The 18080-nt window shown below is 43.4% G+C and overlaps 1 protein-coding gene across 2 annotated transcripts; it reads left to right on the forward strand.

The window, feature by feature from the left end:
* Positions 1 to 3864: 3864 nt before the first annotated feature.
* PRDX1 (peroxiredoxin 1) lies at positions 3865 to 17840 on the forward strand. Of its 2 annotated transcripts, XM_007530990.3 has the most exons (6): positions 3865 to 3985; positions 7150 to 7266; positions 12030 to 12183; positions 12524 to 12646; positions 13380 to 13510; positions 17495 to 17840. In XM_007530990.3, the coding sequence occupies exons 2-6, from the start codon at positions 7161 to 7163 to the stop codon at positions 17578 to 17580; spliced, it is 600 nt and encodes a 199-aa protein (XP_007531052.1). In that variant the 5' UTR covers positions 3865 to 3985; positions 7150 to 7160; the 3' UTR covers positions 17581 to 17840. The 2 variants fall into 2 exon arrangements, with proteins under 2 accessions (XP_007531052.1, XP_060061988.1); XM_060206005.1 differs by lacking the exon at positions 3865 to 3985 and having other exon boundaries at positions 7148 to 7266.
* The last annotated feature ends 240 nt before the right edge of the window (positions 17841 to 18080 follow it).

Below are 18080 nucleotides of genomic sequence, written 5' to 3' on the forward strand. Positions count from 1 at the left end.
AGGGTAGATACCATAATGTTATGTAAAGGGACTCTCATGCCTGAGGCTTCAAAGTCCAAACTTTAATCCCCTGCATCACCATAAACCAGAGCTGGACAGTGGTCTGGTTAAAAAAATAAATAAGGGAGTCGGGTGGTAGCGCAGCAGGTTAAGTGCAGGTGGCGCAAAGCGCAATGACCAGCGTAAGATTCCCAGTTCAACCTCCCAGTTCACCACCTGCAAGGGAGTCGCTTCACAAGCGGTTAAGCGGGTCTGCAGGTGTTTGTCTTTCTCTCCCTGTCTCTGTCTTCCCTTCCTCTCTCTATTTCTCTGTGTCCTATCCAACAACAATATCAATAATAACTACAACAATAAAACAACAAGGGCAACAAAAGGGAATAAATAAATATTTAAAAAAATAAATAAACAAGTAAAACATTTTTAAAAACTAATAAAAAATAAAAATTATTTTTAGTGGGTGGGAATAGATAGCATAACAGTTATGCAAAGAGATTCTCATGCCTGTGGCTATAAAGTTCCAGGCTCAGTTCTGTACACTACCATTAGCCAGAGCTGAGCAGTGCTCTGGTAAACTAACAAACAAACAAACAAAAACAACTAATAATAATGCTAATTTTTAGTTATTTTCAATATTGAATTCTGGGATGAGCTACTAAAATGTTTAAATTGAGGTTAGGGAGATAGCTTTATGGTTATGCAAAGAGACTCTACTGCCTGAAACTCCAAAGTCCTAGGTTCAATCCATAGCACCACTATAAGCCAAAACAGAGCAGTGCTTTGGTTAAAAAACAAAACAAGGGAGTCTCTTGGTAGTGCAGCAGGTTAAGCACAGGTGGTGCAAAGCACAAGGACTGGTGTAAAGATCCTGGTTGAAGCCCTTGGCTCCCTACCTGCAGGGAAGTCGCTTCATAGGCGGTGAAGCAGATCTGCAGGTGTCTATCTTTCTCTCTTCCTCTCTGTCTTCCCCTCCTCTCTCCATTTCTCCCTGTCCTATCCAATAACAACAACAATAAAAACAAGGGCAACAAAAGGAAGTAAATAAATATTTTTTAAAAATTTAAAAAACAAAACTGAATTTTTGAATGAAGGTTAAATAATTAAAAATTTTAATGTATTTTTTAGCTTTCTTTTTTTAATATTTATTTATTCCCTTTTGTTGCCCTTGTTGTTTTATTGTTGCCCTTGTTGTATTTATTGTTGTTGTTATTGATATCTTTGTTGCTGGATAGGACAGAGAGAAATAAGTCTACTAACCCGCTACACTACTGCCCGACTCCCATGTATTTTTTTTTTTTTATGGGCAAATTGCCTCTGAAGAAATGCCTGAGGACTTCTAGGGTCTGTGTTTTGCCTCTGGGACACAGCTGGACATAATAACCACACATATCAGATGACATTCTGGAATTGCTGTGGATATTTATTCTTTTATTTTTATTTTTAATTTAAAATAAGGAGACATTAACAAAACCATAGGATAAGAGGGGTACAACTCCATACAATTCCAACCACCAGATCTCTGTATCCCACCCCCTCCCCATGTTCTTAACTTTTAAACTTTTTTATTGATTTATATGCTGCTCAGCTCTGGCTTATGGTGGTGCTGGGGATTGATTGGGAGCATAGGAGTTCAGATCTCTAAGCAGAGATGTCATTTTGCATTAACTATTATGCTGCCTCCCCAGTGCACATCTTAAATTCTTAAGGGGGGGAGATAGATTTTTTTTAAAATAAATCAATTTAAAAATATTTTTTATCTATAATTGGGTAGAGAGAAATTGAGAGGAAGGGTTAGATAAGGAGAGAGACAGAGACACCTACAGCCCTGCTTTACCACTTGTGAAGCTTTCCCCCTATATGTTGGTACCAGGGGCTTGAACCTGAGTCCTTGCGCACTGTAATGTGAGTCCTTAACCAGGTGCACTACTGCCTGGCCCCTGGATGGACAGATTCTATAACACTGCTCCACCGTCCATGGAACTCCTCTGGTGCTATCATGGTGCTTCCATGTAGTGCTGAAACTGGAACCCTGATCCTTGTCCATGATCATGATAAGGTGTGTGCTCTATCAGCAATTTCCTGACCTCAGGTTTTCTGTGAACTATTTCCTGATCTCAGATTTTCTGCTTTCAGAACTGTACTATTTCATTTTTATATTTCTATATAGGTAGGTTGTTAATATTTCCTGGTTTAGGATAACAAGTTCTGATTTTTTTACATGACAAGTCTCTCTCTCTCTTTTTTAAGAATTTATTTATTCATGAGAAAGACAGGAGAGAGAAATAACCAGAATCACTCTGGTACATGTGCTGCCGGGGACTGAACTCAGGACCTCATGGTTGAGAATCAGTGCTTTATCCATTGCGCCACCTCCTGGACCACTCTCTTTTTAAATTTAATGATAACAAACCAGAGCACTGCTCAGCTCTGGTTTATGATGGTGCCAGGGATAAAACCTGAGTCTTCAGAGCCTGTGTCGTGAAAGTCTTTTGCATAACCATTATGCTGCCTCCCAGACCCTATGAGACCCTATGATTGTCTTCTGGCTGAAGTAGATCCATGTGCCATTAGTTTAACTTGCTCATAGCAATAACCGCCCACTGCTATGTTCTGAGCATCTTTATCTCCCTTGCTTCCTGAAAAAGAAAAGAAATAATGACCAAATTTTGTAGCTATTCAGTCTTAGGCAAAAATGGAAAAAAAAAAAAAAAGCTGAGATGCTCAGCCAGCATGACACAGTATTTTCCCCATTTCCTATCCTACTGTAAGGTTAGTAGGATAGTGGGGGAAGGAGCCAGAAACAGGAATATACTATTCAGTGCCTGTATTTGCTATCTAGTGCTCTGGCGTGACTCAGATAGATGAATGTGACCCAAGTCTTAATTTCCAGAAAGTCGCCTAGCAAGGAAAAACAGATATAAAAATAAATGTTTCTTTTGTTTGTTTTTAATATTTATTTTTTTACTTTTACCAATACAGGCATCCTTTGGGCACAAAAGAAAGGAAGGTCACTTCTTGGCGAAAGTCATAATAGTTTCAGAGGTAGTATCGCTTCAGTTATCTTTAAAGAGGTTTTTCTTTAGGTAAGGGAACAGGTTCTCCAGGCTTGAACAAAAAGCCTAAGGGCTTGTACCAGCTAAATTCAAGGAGCAAGTTAGAATTATACTAAAAAAAAAAAAATACTAGCTAGCATTTTTAAGAACTCCTTACTGTGTTAGGCTAGAGTTCCATTTCGCAGGTGAGAAAAGTTAAGGCTAATGGGATTAAAACTCTGGTCTGAAGTCCACACCAGATAGTGAGGACTTTTAACTCAATTAACTATGGAGGCTGCCTTTTCTCGGTCCCCAAAATGGAGCAGTAACGCACTCAGGCTTCACAATGATTCCTTTCACTCGCAGTGGACCGCTTGGGTGGGAGATGGAAAACGGCAGCCTCATGCAGAACAATGAAGAAGGTCATCTATGCAGTGTGAGCTGCAGCGGGTCGGCACTAGGGCAGAGGCTGCGGGCACCAGGCGGAATGCTGGAGAAAGACTAGGAGAGGCAGCTCTCCGGGATGGAGTAGTTAGACGCGCTCATCGCGGGCAGCAGGCAGCAAGCACCCTCGTCCTGCTTGGCCTGGAGGGTCTCAGCACATCGCCTCTCCCCAAGCCCCGCGAGACTCCCACATTCTCAGAGGCGTTTGGGTTTGGGGTTGGTCAGGAGGGTGTCTCACTCCGAGACCCGCACAGTAGGGCGCCAGGACGAGGGTCTGGAACTTGCCTCGCCCACAGCCGCCCCCAATCGAGGGAAAGCGCTGAGTCATTCCGGCCCGCAGAGTTGGGTCGCGGCGGGGCGGGGCTGGGGCCAGACCCCCCCCCTTTTCTTCCCCGCTCGCACCCCCGACCCGCTCGGATTCTCGCGAGAGCCCTACAGGTTATAAAGGCAGCGCCCCGCGCTCGTTTCGCGTCTGCTTCCTGCCGAGTTCTGGTCTGATTGCGCTGTCGCTGGTGAGTACTTGGGCTACGAGGCCTCGGGAGTGTGAAACGCGCCGAACTCCATTTGTGGCCTTTTCCTCTTTTTTTTTTTTTTTTTTCTTCCTAGCTCCTTGGGGCCTTCCTGGCTTTGCTGGGCATTCCGGGACTGGGCAGGTGGGCGAGGCCCGGCACTAGCACCGAGGAGTACTAGGTGGCTCGCGTACCCCCATTTGTTTCCCTCGGTCTCAGATGACGGAGGGGCGGAGGACTGGGCTGCTCCCCGAGACTGCCGCGCCCCCCCTGCGGCAAACCTGAGCAGCAGGCGTGGAGCAGGTGGAGGTGCAAGTTCCTGAACTAGCCTCCTGCGGGGCGGGTTCGGGAAACTTCTAGAATGGACCTGGAAGCTGACGACAGCTACCCCAGCCTTCGCGTGGTCGGGGTAAAGACCATGCCGAGCCGTGATTGCTGTGGAGCTTCAGATACAACTATATTCTCTCCTTGGTTCTTTCCCTCTGTTTATGGAAATTGGGAGGGACAGACACCTAGGCACTGCTTCACCTCTTGTGAGGCTCCCCGTGGTCCTCGCACACTGACTGCCGTGTGGGAGCTTTGTGGGGGTGCGCCGCCGCCAGCCCCTTCCCATCTTTATTTTTCCATCTTCCATACGGGGTTTCTGGTGATCTCAAGCCCTCAGTGAAGGCTGCACGTTCTGATGATGCTTTTTATTTTTATTTATTTTTACCAAAGCACTGGTCAGCTCTGGTTTATGGTGGTGCAGGGGATTAAAGTTTGGACTTTGAAGCCTCAGGCATGAGAGTCCCTTTACATAACCATTATGGTATCTACCCTCACCCTAAAAATAATTTAGAGGGATTGAACCTGGGACTTCAGGGCCTCAGGCATGAGAGTTTATTTGCATAGCCATTATGCTGTCTATCCCTCTGATGCTTTTTAAAGACTATTAACTTTTTATAAAAGCCCTGCTCAGCTCCGGTTTAAGGCTTGCGGGGATTGAATCTGGGACTTCCGGACCTTCAGGCTTGAGAGTTGTTTGCATAACCAGTGTGCTGTCTGCCTCCCCCTCCGCCTTTTAAATGTTAATTTATACATCTTCGATGTCTGTGCCTGCTTGGCCATGCCTGCCGCCCGGGGTCGAGCCAGACCCCCACCGCGGTGGAGAAAAAGCTTCAGTGCTATGACTTCTTTCCCTCTATCTGAAAAAGTCGAGTGGTGAAGCTGGGGCTACGACAAAAAAAAAAAAGATTGGGAGAGAGCATGAGGGTCAGAACCGAACTGAGCTCGGGTTCATGGTGGTTGGGAGTTGAACCTGCAACTTGTGGGGCCTCGCCCCTGCCTGCCTTTGTAAAGCAGCCGTGGGGGTGGCAGGAGTGGTAGGTGGGACTTGAAGTGGAGTTAGGGCGGGGCCTCCTCAAGGGAAATTGTGAGCCCATTTCCCCTGAGAGAGCCTCCTGAAGTCCAGCAGCCTTTTCCTCAAGTTTAATGGATGTAGAAGTAACCAGAAAAGCAAAGTTTAGGGCGGGGCAGATGGCATTATGGTTATTTAAAGAGACTCGGTCCTGAGGCTCCAAAGCCCCAGGTTCAGTTTCCACACCACCATAAGCCAGTGCTGAGCAGTGCTCTGGTTTAAAAAAAAGTTTATATGGGAAGACTTATTATTAGAGGTCACACCCTTTGGTTTGCCGCCAAGTTGCAGTGCACCATACTGGTGGTGCTTTAAGTATTTAACTGGGGCACTATTTAGCTCTAGTTTATGATGGTGTCAGGGATTGAACCTATGCATAACCGTGATAGACAATTTCCTAGATTTAGTGCAGCTTGGTTAACTTGACTCCTGGTTGGCCTTGGTGAATCCAATGCAACGTTGCTTTAGAGCTATGAATTAACTCTGCTTACTATTGTCCAGAATTCTAGTTTCGAGGTTAGAAATAAAATACACAAGCATTTTATTTATTGAGAAGAAACAAGTTAAGAGGGAATAGGGAAGGTGTAGAGAGAAAGAGACACCTGTCAGCACCACCGGCTCACCACTCCAAAAGCCTCCCTCACTATAGGTGGGGACTGGGGCCTTGAGGTCAGGTCCTTGCACATTGTAACATGCACTCTTAATCACCTATGCCACCGCTCATCTCCCAGAAACTTTTTACTTCTTGGTGGTGTCTCAGGCTTGAAAGCCTTTAACTTTCATAGGACAGAGAAATTGGAGAGAAAGATAGTGGAAAAGAGAGACACCTGCAACATTGCTTCACCACTGGTGAAACTTCCCCTCTAGACGTGGAGTGGGCCCTTGATCCCAGGTCTTTGCAGTTGATGATGTATACTGGGTGCGCCACCAAATATATATATATATATATATATTTTTTTTTGCCTCCAGGGTGATTGCTGGGGCTCAGTGCCTGGTAAATCCACTGCTCCTGGACGCCATTTTTCCCGCTTTTGTTGCCCTTGTTGTAGCCTTGTTGTGGTTATTATTGTTATTGTTGATGTCGTTTGTTGGATAGGACAGAGAAATGGAGAGAGGAGGGGAAGACAGACACCTGCAGAACTGCTTCACCGCCTGTGAAGCGATTCCCCTGCATTTGGGGAGCCAGGGGCTCAAACCGGGATCCTTATGCCTGTCCTTGTGCTTTGTACCGCGTCCGCTTAACCCGCTGCGCCACCCGCCCGACCCCCCACCAAATACTTTCTAGACTTAATGAGACCTTAAACACAGCAAGCAGTGCTTTGAAATTAAGCAAAGTTCAAAATCCTGGTTTTGCCTCGAAAAATTGGATGGGATTTAAGATTGTTCTTTAAGGCAGATTACCTGTAAAAAGTGCTTTAGAGACATTTACCACAGCAGTACTAATATGAGTACGTTAGGGAGTTAGGCATTGTACATTTGGGTTTAGAATGAGTGTGTGCCATCTCCCCCTCTTCAGGAAAAAAAGGATAAACGTAACTCATTAAAAAAAAAAACTACCTTAATACAAACATTTTGAGATCCAAAGATCCTTCCACCAGTCCTTGCTCATAACCATATTCTGTCTCAGCTTCCGCTTTCTTATCACAGTAAAATTTAGTGTATATATTCAGGGCCACTGGACATTTTTGTATTCTTAAGAATATAGGTGAAGGCTGCTGATTACCTGGAAAAATAAGACTTAATTCTAACTTATTTCTACTTGTATCTCTTTCAGGTAATAACAAGATGTCTTCAGGAAATGCCAAAATTGGGCATCCTGCCCCCAACTTCAAAGCCACAGCTGTTATGCCAGATGGTCAGTTCAAAGATATCAGCCTGTCTGACTACAAAGGTAAGAGTACATTAGAGGGACCTGGTGGATAAAATATTGGACTCTCAAGCATGGGATCTCTTTGCCAATCTCTGGCCTCACATGCAGCATTGATGCTCTAGGTCTCTCTTTTCCTGTTTTCTCATAAATTCATTCATTTTAGGGAATTTTTTTTACATATATTCCCTTTTATTGCCCTTATTTTATTGTTGCAGTTATTATTGTTGTTGCCATTGATGTCATCGTTGTTGGATAGGACAGAGAGAAATGGAGGAGGGGAAAGAAATAGACGCCTGAGGTCCAAGGAGGATGGCAGAGGACCTAGTGGGGGTTGTATTGTTATATGGAAAACTGAAAAATGTTATGCATGTACAAACTATTGTATTTACTATCGAATGTAAAACATTAATTCCCAAATAAATAAATAAATAAATAAAAGAAATATAAGACACCTGCAGACCTGCTTCATCACCTGTGAAGCAGCTCCCCTACATATGGGGAGCGGGGGCTCGAACTGGAATCCTTATTATGCCGGTCCTTGTGCTTTGTGCCACCTGTACTTAACCCACTGCGCTACTGCCTCACTCCCAAATTCATTCATAAATAAATAAAATCTTGTGTGTATATATATATATATATTTTAAATATTTATTTAATTTATTTATTCCTTTTGTTGCCCTTGTTGTTTTATTGTTGTAGTTATTATTGTTGTTGTCGTTGTTGGATAGGACAGAGAGAAATGGAGAGAGGAGGGGAAGACAGAGAGGAGGAGAGAAAGATAGACACCTGCAGACCTGCTTCACCACCTGTGAAGCGACTCCCCTGCAGGTGGGGAGCCGGGGTTCGAACCGGGATCCTTATGCCGGTCCTTGTGCTTTGTGCCACCTGTGCTTAACCCGCTGCGCTACAGCCCGACTCCCTTGTATATATATTTTTGAAAGTACTCATTAAGATGCTATTATCGGGGGTTGGGTGGTAATGCAGCTGGTTAAGTGCACGTGGCGCAAAGCATAAGGATCCTGGTTTGGCATAAGGATCCCTGTTCGAGCCCCCAGCTCCCCACCTGCAGGGGGAGTCGCTTCACAGACAGTGAAACAGGTCTTTCTCTCCCCCTTTCTGTCTTCCCCTCCTCTCCATTTCTCTCTGTCCTATCCAAAAACGAACAACATCAATAATAACAATAATAACCACAACAAGGCTACAACAACAAGGGCAACTAAAGGGGAAAAAAATGACCTCCAGGAGCAGTGTATTCATGGTGTAGGCAGCGAGCCCCAGCAATAACCCTGGAGGCAAAAAAAAAAAAAAAAAAGATGGAATTATTTTGTAATGTAGGCATGGATTGTTAGATTTCTATATTAGATTGTTAGATTTCTATATTGTTAGATTGTTATATTTTTGTTATGCTTGATTCTAAGATGTAGGTCAAAATCTAGGGTTCAGGCATTTACTACCTTCATGGTGAAGTGATGATTTATCAACAAGTGGTCATATGGTAGGACTGGGGAGATAAGAGACTGGTTATACCACAAGCCTTTCATGCTTGAGGCACCAAAGGTCTCAGTCCCCAACACCCCTATAAGGTGGAGCTGAGAAGTGCTGTGGTTAAAAAAAAAACAGTCAAGGTAGATATCCTAGTTCCAGATCACTTCTGAAGAATGCACATGCTTCTTTGTGCCTGGATTTATTTTTTTTTATTACTGTATTTTTTGCCAACAGGGTTATCTCAAGCTTGAGATAAAAAATGGCAACTCTTAGTGGCCATTTTTTCTGTTTGTACTTTTGGAGAGAGGAGAGATACATGGAGTACTGTTCCACAACTCATGAAGCTTACACATGTGGGCCAGAGTTGCCCAAGCATAGTAATTTGTACACATTCTCTTTCTCTTCCTGTCTCATTAATAAAGTCTTTACAAAAAAACAAAACCAAAAAAAAAATCCTCAACCATTAACTCACACAGAATTACGTGAATTTTAGGTGATTTGACCTTTGCATTCGTTGCAATATGATCATTACAGCCTCTTAATCTTTTAAGTTTGCAATACCAAATTACTAACTATTGCCTTCACAATTTTAGTCTTTTGGAGTTATGACACTGTTCATTCACATTAGTTTTTGCAATATGTGTATTGTTGCTTTATTATTAGGGTGCTTAGCCACAGTCCCATGACTGTTCAGCCCCCTGAGAAGAGTTGATGTCATAGTTGGAACATCTCTTCTATTATAGTCTTCTATTATAGTAGATAGGTGTGCAAGTTTTAATGAGGCCCTGCTTTCCTTTATCTTTCTTCCTGGAGCAGATGAGTCTCCTGGGACAATTGAGGGTATAAATTCCTTAAAATTTGACTCTTAAAAATACTGTATGTACTTTTAGTGTAGTATTAATTTCTGGTGTCAGTTCTTGGGGTGGAATCTGTGAGTCAATTCATACTTGTTAAATGTATTGTGAAATCAAATAAGTAGAGCCCTGTGGAGGAAAACTGACAAACAAGGTAAGAAGCACTGTACTGTAGGGAGGTGACCCTGACCCCAAGGGTAATGGCATGAAGTTTAGGCGTAGCTGTTCTGTCCTTTAGTGCATGATTTACTGCAGCTTTAAAGTACTTGTTAGGAAAGCCTTGGAAAGGTTCTTTAGGTACGAGTTTTAATTTTTATTTATTTATTTATTTTCCCTTTGGCTGCCCTTGTTTTTCATTGTTGTTGTAGTTATTATTGTTATTGATGTCATCAATGTTGTTATATAGGACAGAGAGAAATGGAGAGAGGAGGGGAAGACAGAAGAGAAAGACAGACCCCTGCAGACCTGCTTCACCACCTGTGAAGTGACTCCCCTGCAGGTGGGGAGCCGGGGGCTCAAACTGGCGTCCTCACCCTGGTCCTTGTGCTTCTCGCCACATGCGCTTAACCTGCTGCGCTACATCCCAACTCCCTAGATAAGAGTTCTTATTGATTTTTATTTTCAAAGTGAATGGTGAGAGATCTGGACAAGGAAGTGCTATGTTGAATTCAAATTTAATTTAATTTTATTATTTTAATTGTCACCAGGGTTATAACTAGGGCACCACGCCAGCACTGCCAATCTTTCTTCCTATTTGATTGGATAGGACAAATAAATTGAGAGAGGAGGGGGAAAGAGAAGGATAGACACCTGCAGACCTGCTTTATCCTTGTAAAGCATCCTCCCTGCAGGTAGGGAGTGGGGTCTTGAGCCTGGGTCCTTGCACATGTGTCTATGTGCTCTTAACTGGGTGGGTAACTGCCCAGCCTTGACATTTTGAATTCTCAAGCCTTGAGGTTCCTAGTTTGAGACAAGGCATCACATGACATTTGGAATTGTTGCAAATGAACTAACAGTTATTAAATATGGTGAAAGATTGCTTAAATAGTTGAGGATGCACTTTGATATGAGTGACCAGTAAAATTCCAACTAGAAGTCCAATTATAGACAGAATTTTTGCCTGCCTTTGGAATAGCTGGTTAGTACACTGACTTGCCAGTGCATACTGATTCAAGCCCAGCTCTGAAGAAAGCTTTGATGCTATCTTTCACTTTCAGTCTCTCAACTAAAAAAAGGGGGGGTTGGCTTTTTGTCCAATCAGGCTTGTTAGAAACATGTTTGTGGGGTCCTGAGGGGTGGTGCAGTGCGGTAGTTAAAAGTGTTGGACTCAATACGCATGAGTTCCTGAGTTTAGTCCCTGCTCCCTGGCATTTCATGAGCTAGAGTGATGCTCTGGCTCTTCCTTTTCTCATAATAATAAAATCTTTTTTTAAAAAACATGTTTGTGATTCAGGTGATTTTTTTTTTTTTTTAATTTATTTATTCATTCATGAAAATGATAGGAGAGAGAGTACCAGGCATCACTCTGGTACATGTGCTGATGGGGATTGAACTTGGGACCTCATGGTTGAGAATCCAATGCTTTATCCACTGCGCCACCTCTGGATCGTGGTTTAGGTGATCTTAAACTTTACTCATCCACATTTCTGTGGTTATTTTACTTTCCTTTCTCTCTCTCTCTCTCTTTTTTTGCCTCCAGGGTTATTGCTGGGGCTCAGTGCCTACATTACATATCCACTGCTTCTGGAGGCCATCTTTTCCCCTTTTGTTGCTCTTGCCTTGTTTACCATTGTTATTGCTGTTGTTGCTGGATAGGACAGAAAGAAATCAAGAGAGTAGGGGAAGACGGGGAGAGAAAGATAGATACCTGCAGACCTGCTTCACCACTTGTGAAGTGACCCCCCCTGCAGATGGGGAGCCGGGGGCTTGAACTAGGATCCTTACTCTGGTCCTTGAGCTTTGTGCCATGTGTGCTTAACCTGCTGCACTACTGCCCAGCCCCCTAATTTTAGTTTTCTTTATGAGGTCCCAAGTTCAATCCCCATCAGCACATGAGACATATCAGAATACCATTCCACTAGGGTCAGACATACAAAGCACATGCTACACCTCTTAAGCTGCTTTCCTGGTGCCAACAGGTTTCTTTTAATAGTAGCTGCTCAGATATTCTATTGAGCACCTGGGCATTTAGCAGTTTGTTGTATCTACCTTCAAGTTAAAAAGACTTCATTTTCATAAAGTATTTTTAGCCACCTAGGAGGTAGGTAAATATCTTCAACTTTTCATTTTAATGATGTTCAGAGCACTGCTGAACTCTGACTTTTGGTGGTGTTGGGGATTGAACCTGGGACTTTGCAGCCTTGGGTGTGAAAGTCTTTTTGCCTGATTATGATGCTGACTCTCCTGTTCCCTTTTTTTTAACTATGCCCTTTTTTTTGTTTCCAGGAAAATACATCGTATTTTTCTTTTACCCTCTTGACTTCACTTTTGTGTGCCCCACGGAGATCATTGCTTTCAGTGATAGAGCAGAAGAATTTAAGAAACTAAACTGCCAAGTGATTGGTGCTTCTGTGGATTCTCACTTCTGTCACTTGGCATGGTAAAAATCACATATATAAACTTTTTAAGCAGTAACTGGTTGGCTTTGGTGGTGAAATAGACTCAATTATTTGCTTTGGCTTTTCCTGGGAGTGGGATGCAAAGGCTCTGATTTGCTTTCATTGTCTGGCAGCAGAGCAGCAGCTTGGGTTGTGGCTGAGCCAACTCTCCTGATCTTAACAGTGATTAACTTCATTTCACTTCTGAACAAAGGTTAGAGTTTCTTGTTTGTTTGAGAAGATAGATCAGGAATATTGAAAAGGGGAAAGAATAACATTAATACTTTTTTATTTACACAAGAGTTGAATGAGTGTGGCGTGCTTTTTTCCTTTTTCCCCTAGGATCAACACACCTAAAAAACAAGGAGGTCTGGGACCCATGAACATTCCTTTGATATCAGATCCCAAGCGCACCATTGCTCAGGATTATGGGGTCTTAAAGGCTGATGAAGGCATCTCTTTCAGGTATATACACTCATCAAGATCATTGATTGGCTGAGGGCTCTTTTTTTATTTGGAGAAAAGTAAAACTATTACCTTTTCATTTTTTTAGGGGCCTTAGTCACCAAGGGAAGGGCCAGTACAAGCCTGGGAGATAAGACCATTTCTGTTCTAGCTGCTTTAGCAAAGATGTTTATATTCTAATAACTTAATTGAGGAAATAGTGCTGTACAGGGTTATTAATACAGGGGTACAATTCTACATCTTCCAGTATGGGTGTCAGCATACCTCACCCTCCACTAAACAAGTCATCATCCACTTCAGGAAAACAGTGGAGGCCCCCAACCTTATTGATTCTCCTGCCTTCCACTTGAGTATCTGTATTTCTTGTTAAAAGATCCGTACGGTCAGGCAGTAGCACAGTAGGCTAAGCACACGTGGTGCAAAGTGCAAGGACTGGCATAAGAATCCTGGTTCGAGCCCCCGGCTCCCCACCTGCAGGGGAGTCTCTTCACAGGCGGTGAAACAGGACTGCAGGTGTCTATCTTTCTCTCCTCTCTGTCTTCCCCTCCTCTCTCCATTTCTCTCTGTCCTATCCAACAACAACGACATCAATAACTACAATAATAAAAAAACATTGAAAGAAAAAAAAAGATCGTAAGGTTTTGTCTTGTAGTATCTCTTGCACAAAGCAATTTCCAAATTTCTACCTCGTCCCCAAAACCTCAGTCTTTTGTTTGTTTGTTTGTTTTTGCAGAGGCCTTTTTATCATCGATGATAAGGGCATCCTTCGCCAAATCACTGTAAATGACCTCCCTGTTGGTCGCTCTGTGGATGAGACTCTGAGACTAGTTCAGGCCTTCCAGTTCACTGACAAACATGGTGAAGGTAAGTTAGTCTGATAACAGGACACTAGAATTGTGGCAAGAGGGAAAAATGATAGCACCAAAGTCTACCAAATAAGAAAAGAATGATTGGGGGTTGGGCAGTAGCGCAGCAGGTTAAGTACACGTGGTGCAAAGCGCAAGGACTGGCAAGGGACCCCGGTTCAAGCCCCCAGCTCCCCACCTGCAGGGGAGTCGCTTCACAGGTGGTGAAGCAGGTCTGTGGGTGTCTGTCTTTCTCTCCCCCTCTCTGTCTTCCCCTCCTCTCTCCATTTCTCTCTGTCCTATCCAACAATGAACAACAATAATAACCACAACAAGGCTACAACAAGGGCAACAAAAGGGGAAAAGGATGGCCTCTAGGAGCAGTGGATTCATGATGTAGGCACTAAAACCCAACAATAACCCTGGAGGCAAAAGGGGAAAAAAAAGAATGATTATGGGGGCTGGGTGGTGTTGCACCTGGTTGAGCACACATGTTACAATATGCAAGGACCCAGGTTCAATCCCCTGGACCCCACCTGCAGGGGGAAATCTTTGCAGTGGTGAAGCAGTGTTGTAGGTGTCTTGTCTTCAAGTATTAGCTCTGATCTTCTCCATCGCACCCCCTCTTTCTTAAGATTTATTAGAGAAGCCAGATCACCATTATCACTATACACATGGCACCAGGGCTTAACTGGAAATCTTTGACATGTTCTCTTATTTTAGTGAGAAACCTTAGGAGACTGCTCAGTTCTTGCTTATGGTGGTGCTTGAGTATAAACATGCTTATTAAATACCAAATTCCATGGAAGTTTAATGTAAAAATGTTTTTTGAGGAGTGGAGTTATGACCAGAGGGTACCAGATGAAACACATTGTCGTGATCAGAGGCCAACAAAATATCTGTGGCCTCTACCATATTGGAGGAGCCTTGAATGTTTATGGTCTCTTACTCTGCCTCTTTCTCTATTTGAATAAGTCATTGTGGAGTGGTGACCACTTGGTGAAGCTTACCCTCATGGATGGCAACTGAGGGCTTGAACCCAGGGCTTTGCTCAACTACAGATGGGCTATACCTCCCTCTTTCCCCCTTAAGCAACTTTTTTTTTCCCCAGAGAAGTAGGATCAAATGTATGGGAATGTATGGGCTTCACCTTGCTAGGGAGACATTTTTTCTGCCACTGCCCCCTGGTGGGAAATGATGAACAGTACAATGACAAGAAGCCAAGGGCTAGTATAGTCAACTCTCCTATAACTTTGGCCAGTCTCTTGAGACCTAGACCTTCATGTTTCTGTGAAACATAGGTCTCTTTTCCCCCATCTCACTAAAACAGTCATGGATTTCTGTGTGTAGCCTCTTAAGTGTTGCATGATGGCTACCAAACACTCTAAATTAGGTACTTTATAAAATTTGTTGTTTGACAAATAACTCCATTGCCCCCTCCCTTTTAAAATTTCTATTGTTTTTATTTATTAATTGGACAGAGACAGCCAGAAATCAAGAGGGAAGGGGGTGACAGAGGGAGAGAGACAGATACCTGCAACACTGCTTTACCATTCACAAAGCTTTCCCTCTTGTAGGTAGGGACTGGGGACTTGAACCTGGGGCCCTTGTGCATTGAAACATGCATTCTTGTGGTCTGGGAGGTGGCGCAGTGGATAAAGCATTGGATTCTCAACCATGAGGTCCCGAGTTCAATCCCTGGCAGCATATGTACCAGAGTGATGTCTGGTTCTTTCTCTCCTTTCTCATGAATAAATAAATTCTTTAGCAAAAAAAAAGGAAGGTGCATTCAATCAGGAGTGTCACCACTCAGCCCCTCCATTACCGTTTACAATTACTTTATATTATTATCATTATTGTTGTTGTTATTTTGCCTCCAGGGTTATTGCTGGGGCTTGGTGCCAGCACTATGAATCCATTGCTCCTGGAGGCCATGTTTTTCCATTTTGTTCCCCTTGTTTTTGTTTTTGGATAAGACAGAGAAATCAAGAGGTAGGGAAAGCTATCCCACTGCAGATGGGGAGCCAGGAGCTCGAACTGGGATCTGTACGCCAGTCCTTGTGCTTTGTGCCATGTGTATTTAACCTTCTGTGCTACCTCCTAGCCCCATAAATTTTTTTTCATTTTTTGCAACCAAGGTTATTCTCAGGCTTAGTGCCTATACAAAGAATCCATTGCTCCTGCAGATGATTTATTTCCTGATTCTCCCCCCCCCCTTAAAATTTCTCAACTTTTAAGGAGGGAGAAAGACCAGAGCACCACATAGCTCTGGCTTATGTTGGTACTCCTGACTGTTGGGCCTGAGACCTCAGAGCCTCAGGCATTTGAGTCTTGCATAACTATTATGCTGTGTCTTCAGTCTTCCCCTTTAGTATTTGATAAAGACAGGGAGTGGGGAAGAGGGAGAAAGGGAAACACCTGCAGCACTGTTCCCAACAGTTTATTCTGCCTCCAGGGTTATCACTGGGGCTCAGTGCCACTGCTCCAGGAGGCTCTTTTTTTTCCATATTGTTGCCCTTGTTGTTTTATCATTGTTGTGGTTATTATTATTGTTGTTATTGATGTCATAGCTGTTGGATAGGATAGAGAGAAATGGAGAGAGGAGGGGGAGACGGGGGGAAAAGATAAGACACCTGCAGACCTGCTTCACCACTTGTGAAGTGACTCCCCTGCAGGTGGCAGCTGGGGGCTCAAACCAAGATCCTTACTTTGGTCTTTGCACTTTGTGCCACATGTACTTAACCCAGTTTTAAAATTTTTTACCAGAACACTGCCCAGCTCTGGCTTGTGGTAGTGTGGGTGGATGAGTGGGCTGGAACTTGAGATCCTTTGACACGCAGGTCTGGCTATTTCTTCTCTCCCAAACACCTCCCCCCCGCCACAAACACACACAATTTATTGGTGGTGGGGGGGGTGTTAATGGTTTATAGTGCAGTTGTGAACACATAGGTACAACCTCATTACAGTTTGTTTTTTTATTGCCACCAGGGTTATCATTGGGGCTATGTACCAACATTATGAATAATGTATTAAGGTGGGAAAGGTGGGTGGTGATGCACCCAGTTGAATGCACACAATACCACACAGAAGGACCCTGGTTCAAGCCCCTGCTCCCCACCTGCGGTGGGGGAGGGGCATTTCACAAGCGATGAAAGAGGTCTGCAGAAGTTGCTTTCTCCTCTCCTGTTAATTTCCCTGTCCTATCAAATAAAGTAGAAAATAAAAGTGTTTTTTTTTTTTAATAGTACTAAGGACCGGTAAAACAGCATAATGGTTATACAAGATGACTTTTTTTAATATATATATATTTTCCCTTTTGTTACCCTTGTTTTATTGTTGTTGTAGTTATTGTTGATGTCATCATTGTTAGATAGGACAGAGAAATGGAGAGAGGAGGGGAAGACATAGGGGTAGAGAAAGACACCTGCAGACCTGTTTCACCACTTGTGAAGTGATTCCCCTGCAGGTGGGGAGCCTGGGGCTAGAACCGGGATCCTTATGCCGGTCCTTGCGCTTTGCACCACCTGTGCTTAACCCTCTGCGTTACCACCCGGCTCCCACAAGATGACTTTTATGCTTGAGGCACCAAAGGTCTCAGGTTCAGTCCCCAGTACCACTGTAAGCCAAAACTGAGCAGTGCTCTTATTTATGTCAGCCGGGGGCTGTGAAGCCCCAGTGACAATAAAAAATAAAGAATATGGGGCAGGGATAGATAGCATAGTTGTTATGCAAAGTGACTTTCATGCTTGAGTCTATGAAGTACCAGGTTCAATCCCTGCACCACCATAAGCCAGAGGTGAGCAGTGCTCTGGTTAAAAAAAAAAATTAAGGAACATGAAATATCTATTTACTTCCTACTGTTAAGCTAGTATTTTACTATATATACACATTTTTGAAGAGATTCGGTTTGATTTCAGATTTGATTTTGAGGCATCAGTTCATGGGAGGAGGGTAGAGTTCATCTCTGAGCTGGTTATTAATCAGCGGTATTTTTCTTTTATAGTGTGCCCAGCTGGCTGGAAGCCTGGTAGTGATACCATCAAGCCTGATGTCCAGAAGAGCAAAGAATATTTCTCTAAGCAGAAGTGATCCCTGGGCCAATTTAGGACCAGGCTACAAAGAGCAGTCATAGAAATAAAGCTTATTATTGTCATACTTAAGATTTTAGACTTAGCCCAAATGTGGTGTGGGGTTGGCACAGACCTTTCCTTCACTGGTTAGGGAGGACCAGTCTTTCTTCCCCTGGAGAGAATGGCCTCTGTATGCTGTAGGGCAGGCCAACTGGTGTTTATTGTGGGACATTACTTCTGATCTTTTGTAGTTTCTATTAAACTTGAACTGAGACCATATTGGTTCTGTTTTATTGGGCACTGTTATCTTTTATTTTTAAGAAGAATTTACTTTTTGTTTTCCCCTCTAGGTGAAAATGCAAAGTAAAAGCTGTTTAGAAACTAGAAATTATATTGAGGGGAAATAGACATAGAGACTGTCTGGGAGACAAGAGCAAGATATATATATATATATCCAAGGCACTACAATTCATGGTATAGGCTGTGCAGGCCAAGACCCCAGTGGACAATTACTACCTT

The sequence above is a fragment of the Erinaceus europaeus genome, chromosome 13, assembly GCF_950295315.1.
Source record: "Erinaceus europaeus chromosome 13, mEriEur2.1, whole genome shotgun sequence".
NCBI lineage: Eukaryota > Metazoa > Chordata > Mammalia > Eulipotyphla > Erinaceidae > Erinaceus > Erinaceus europaeus.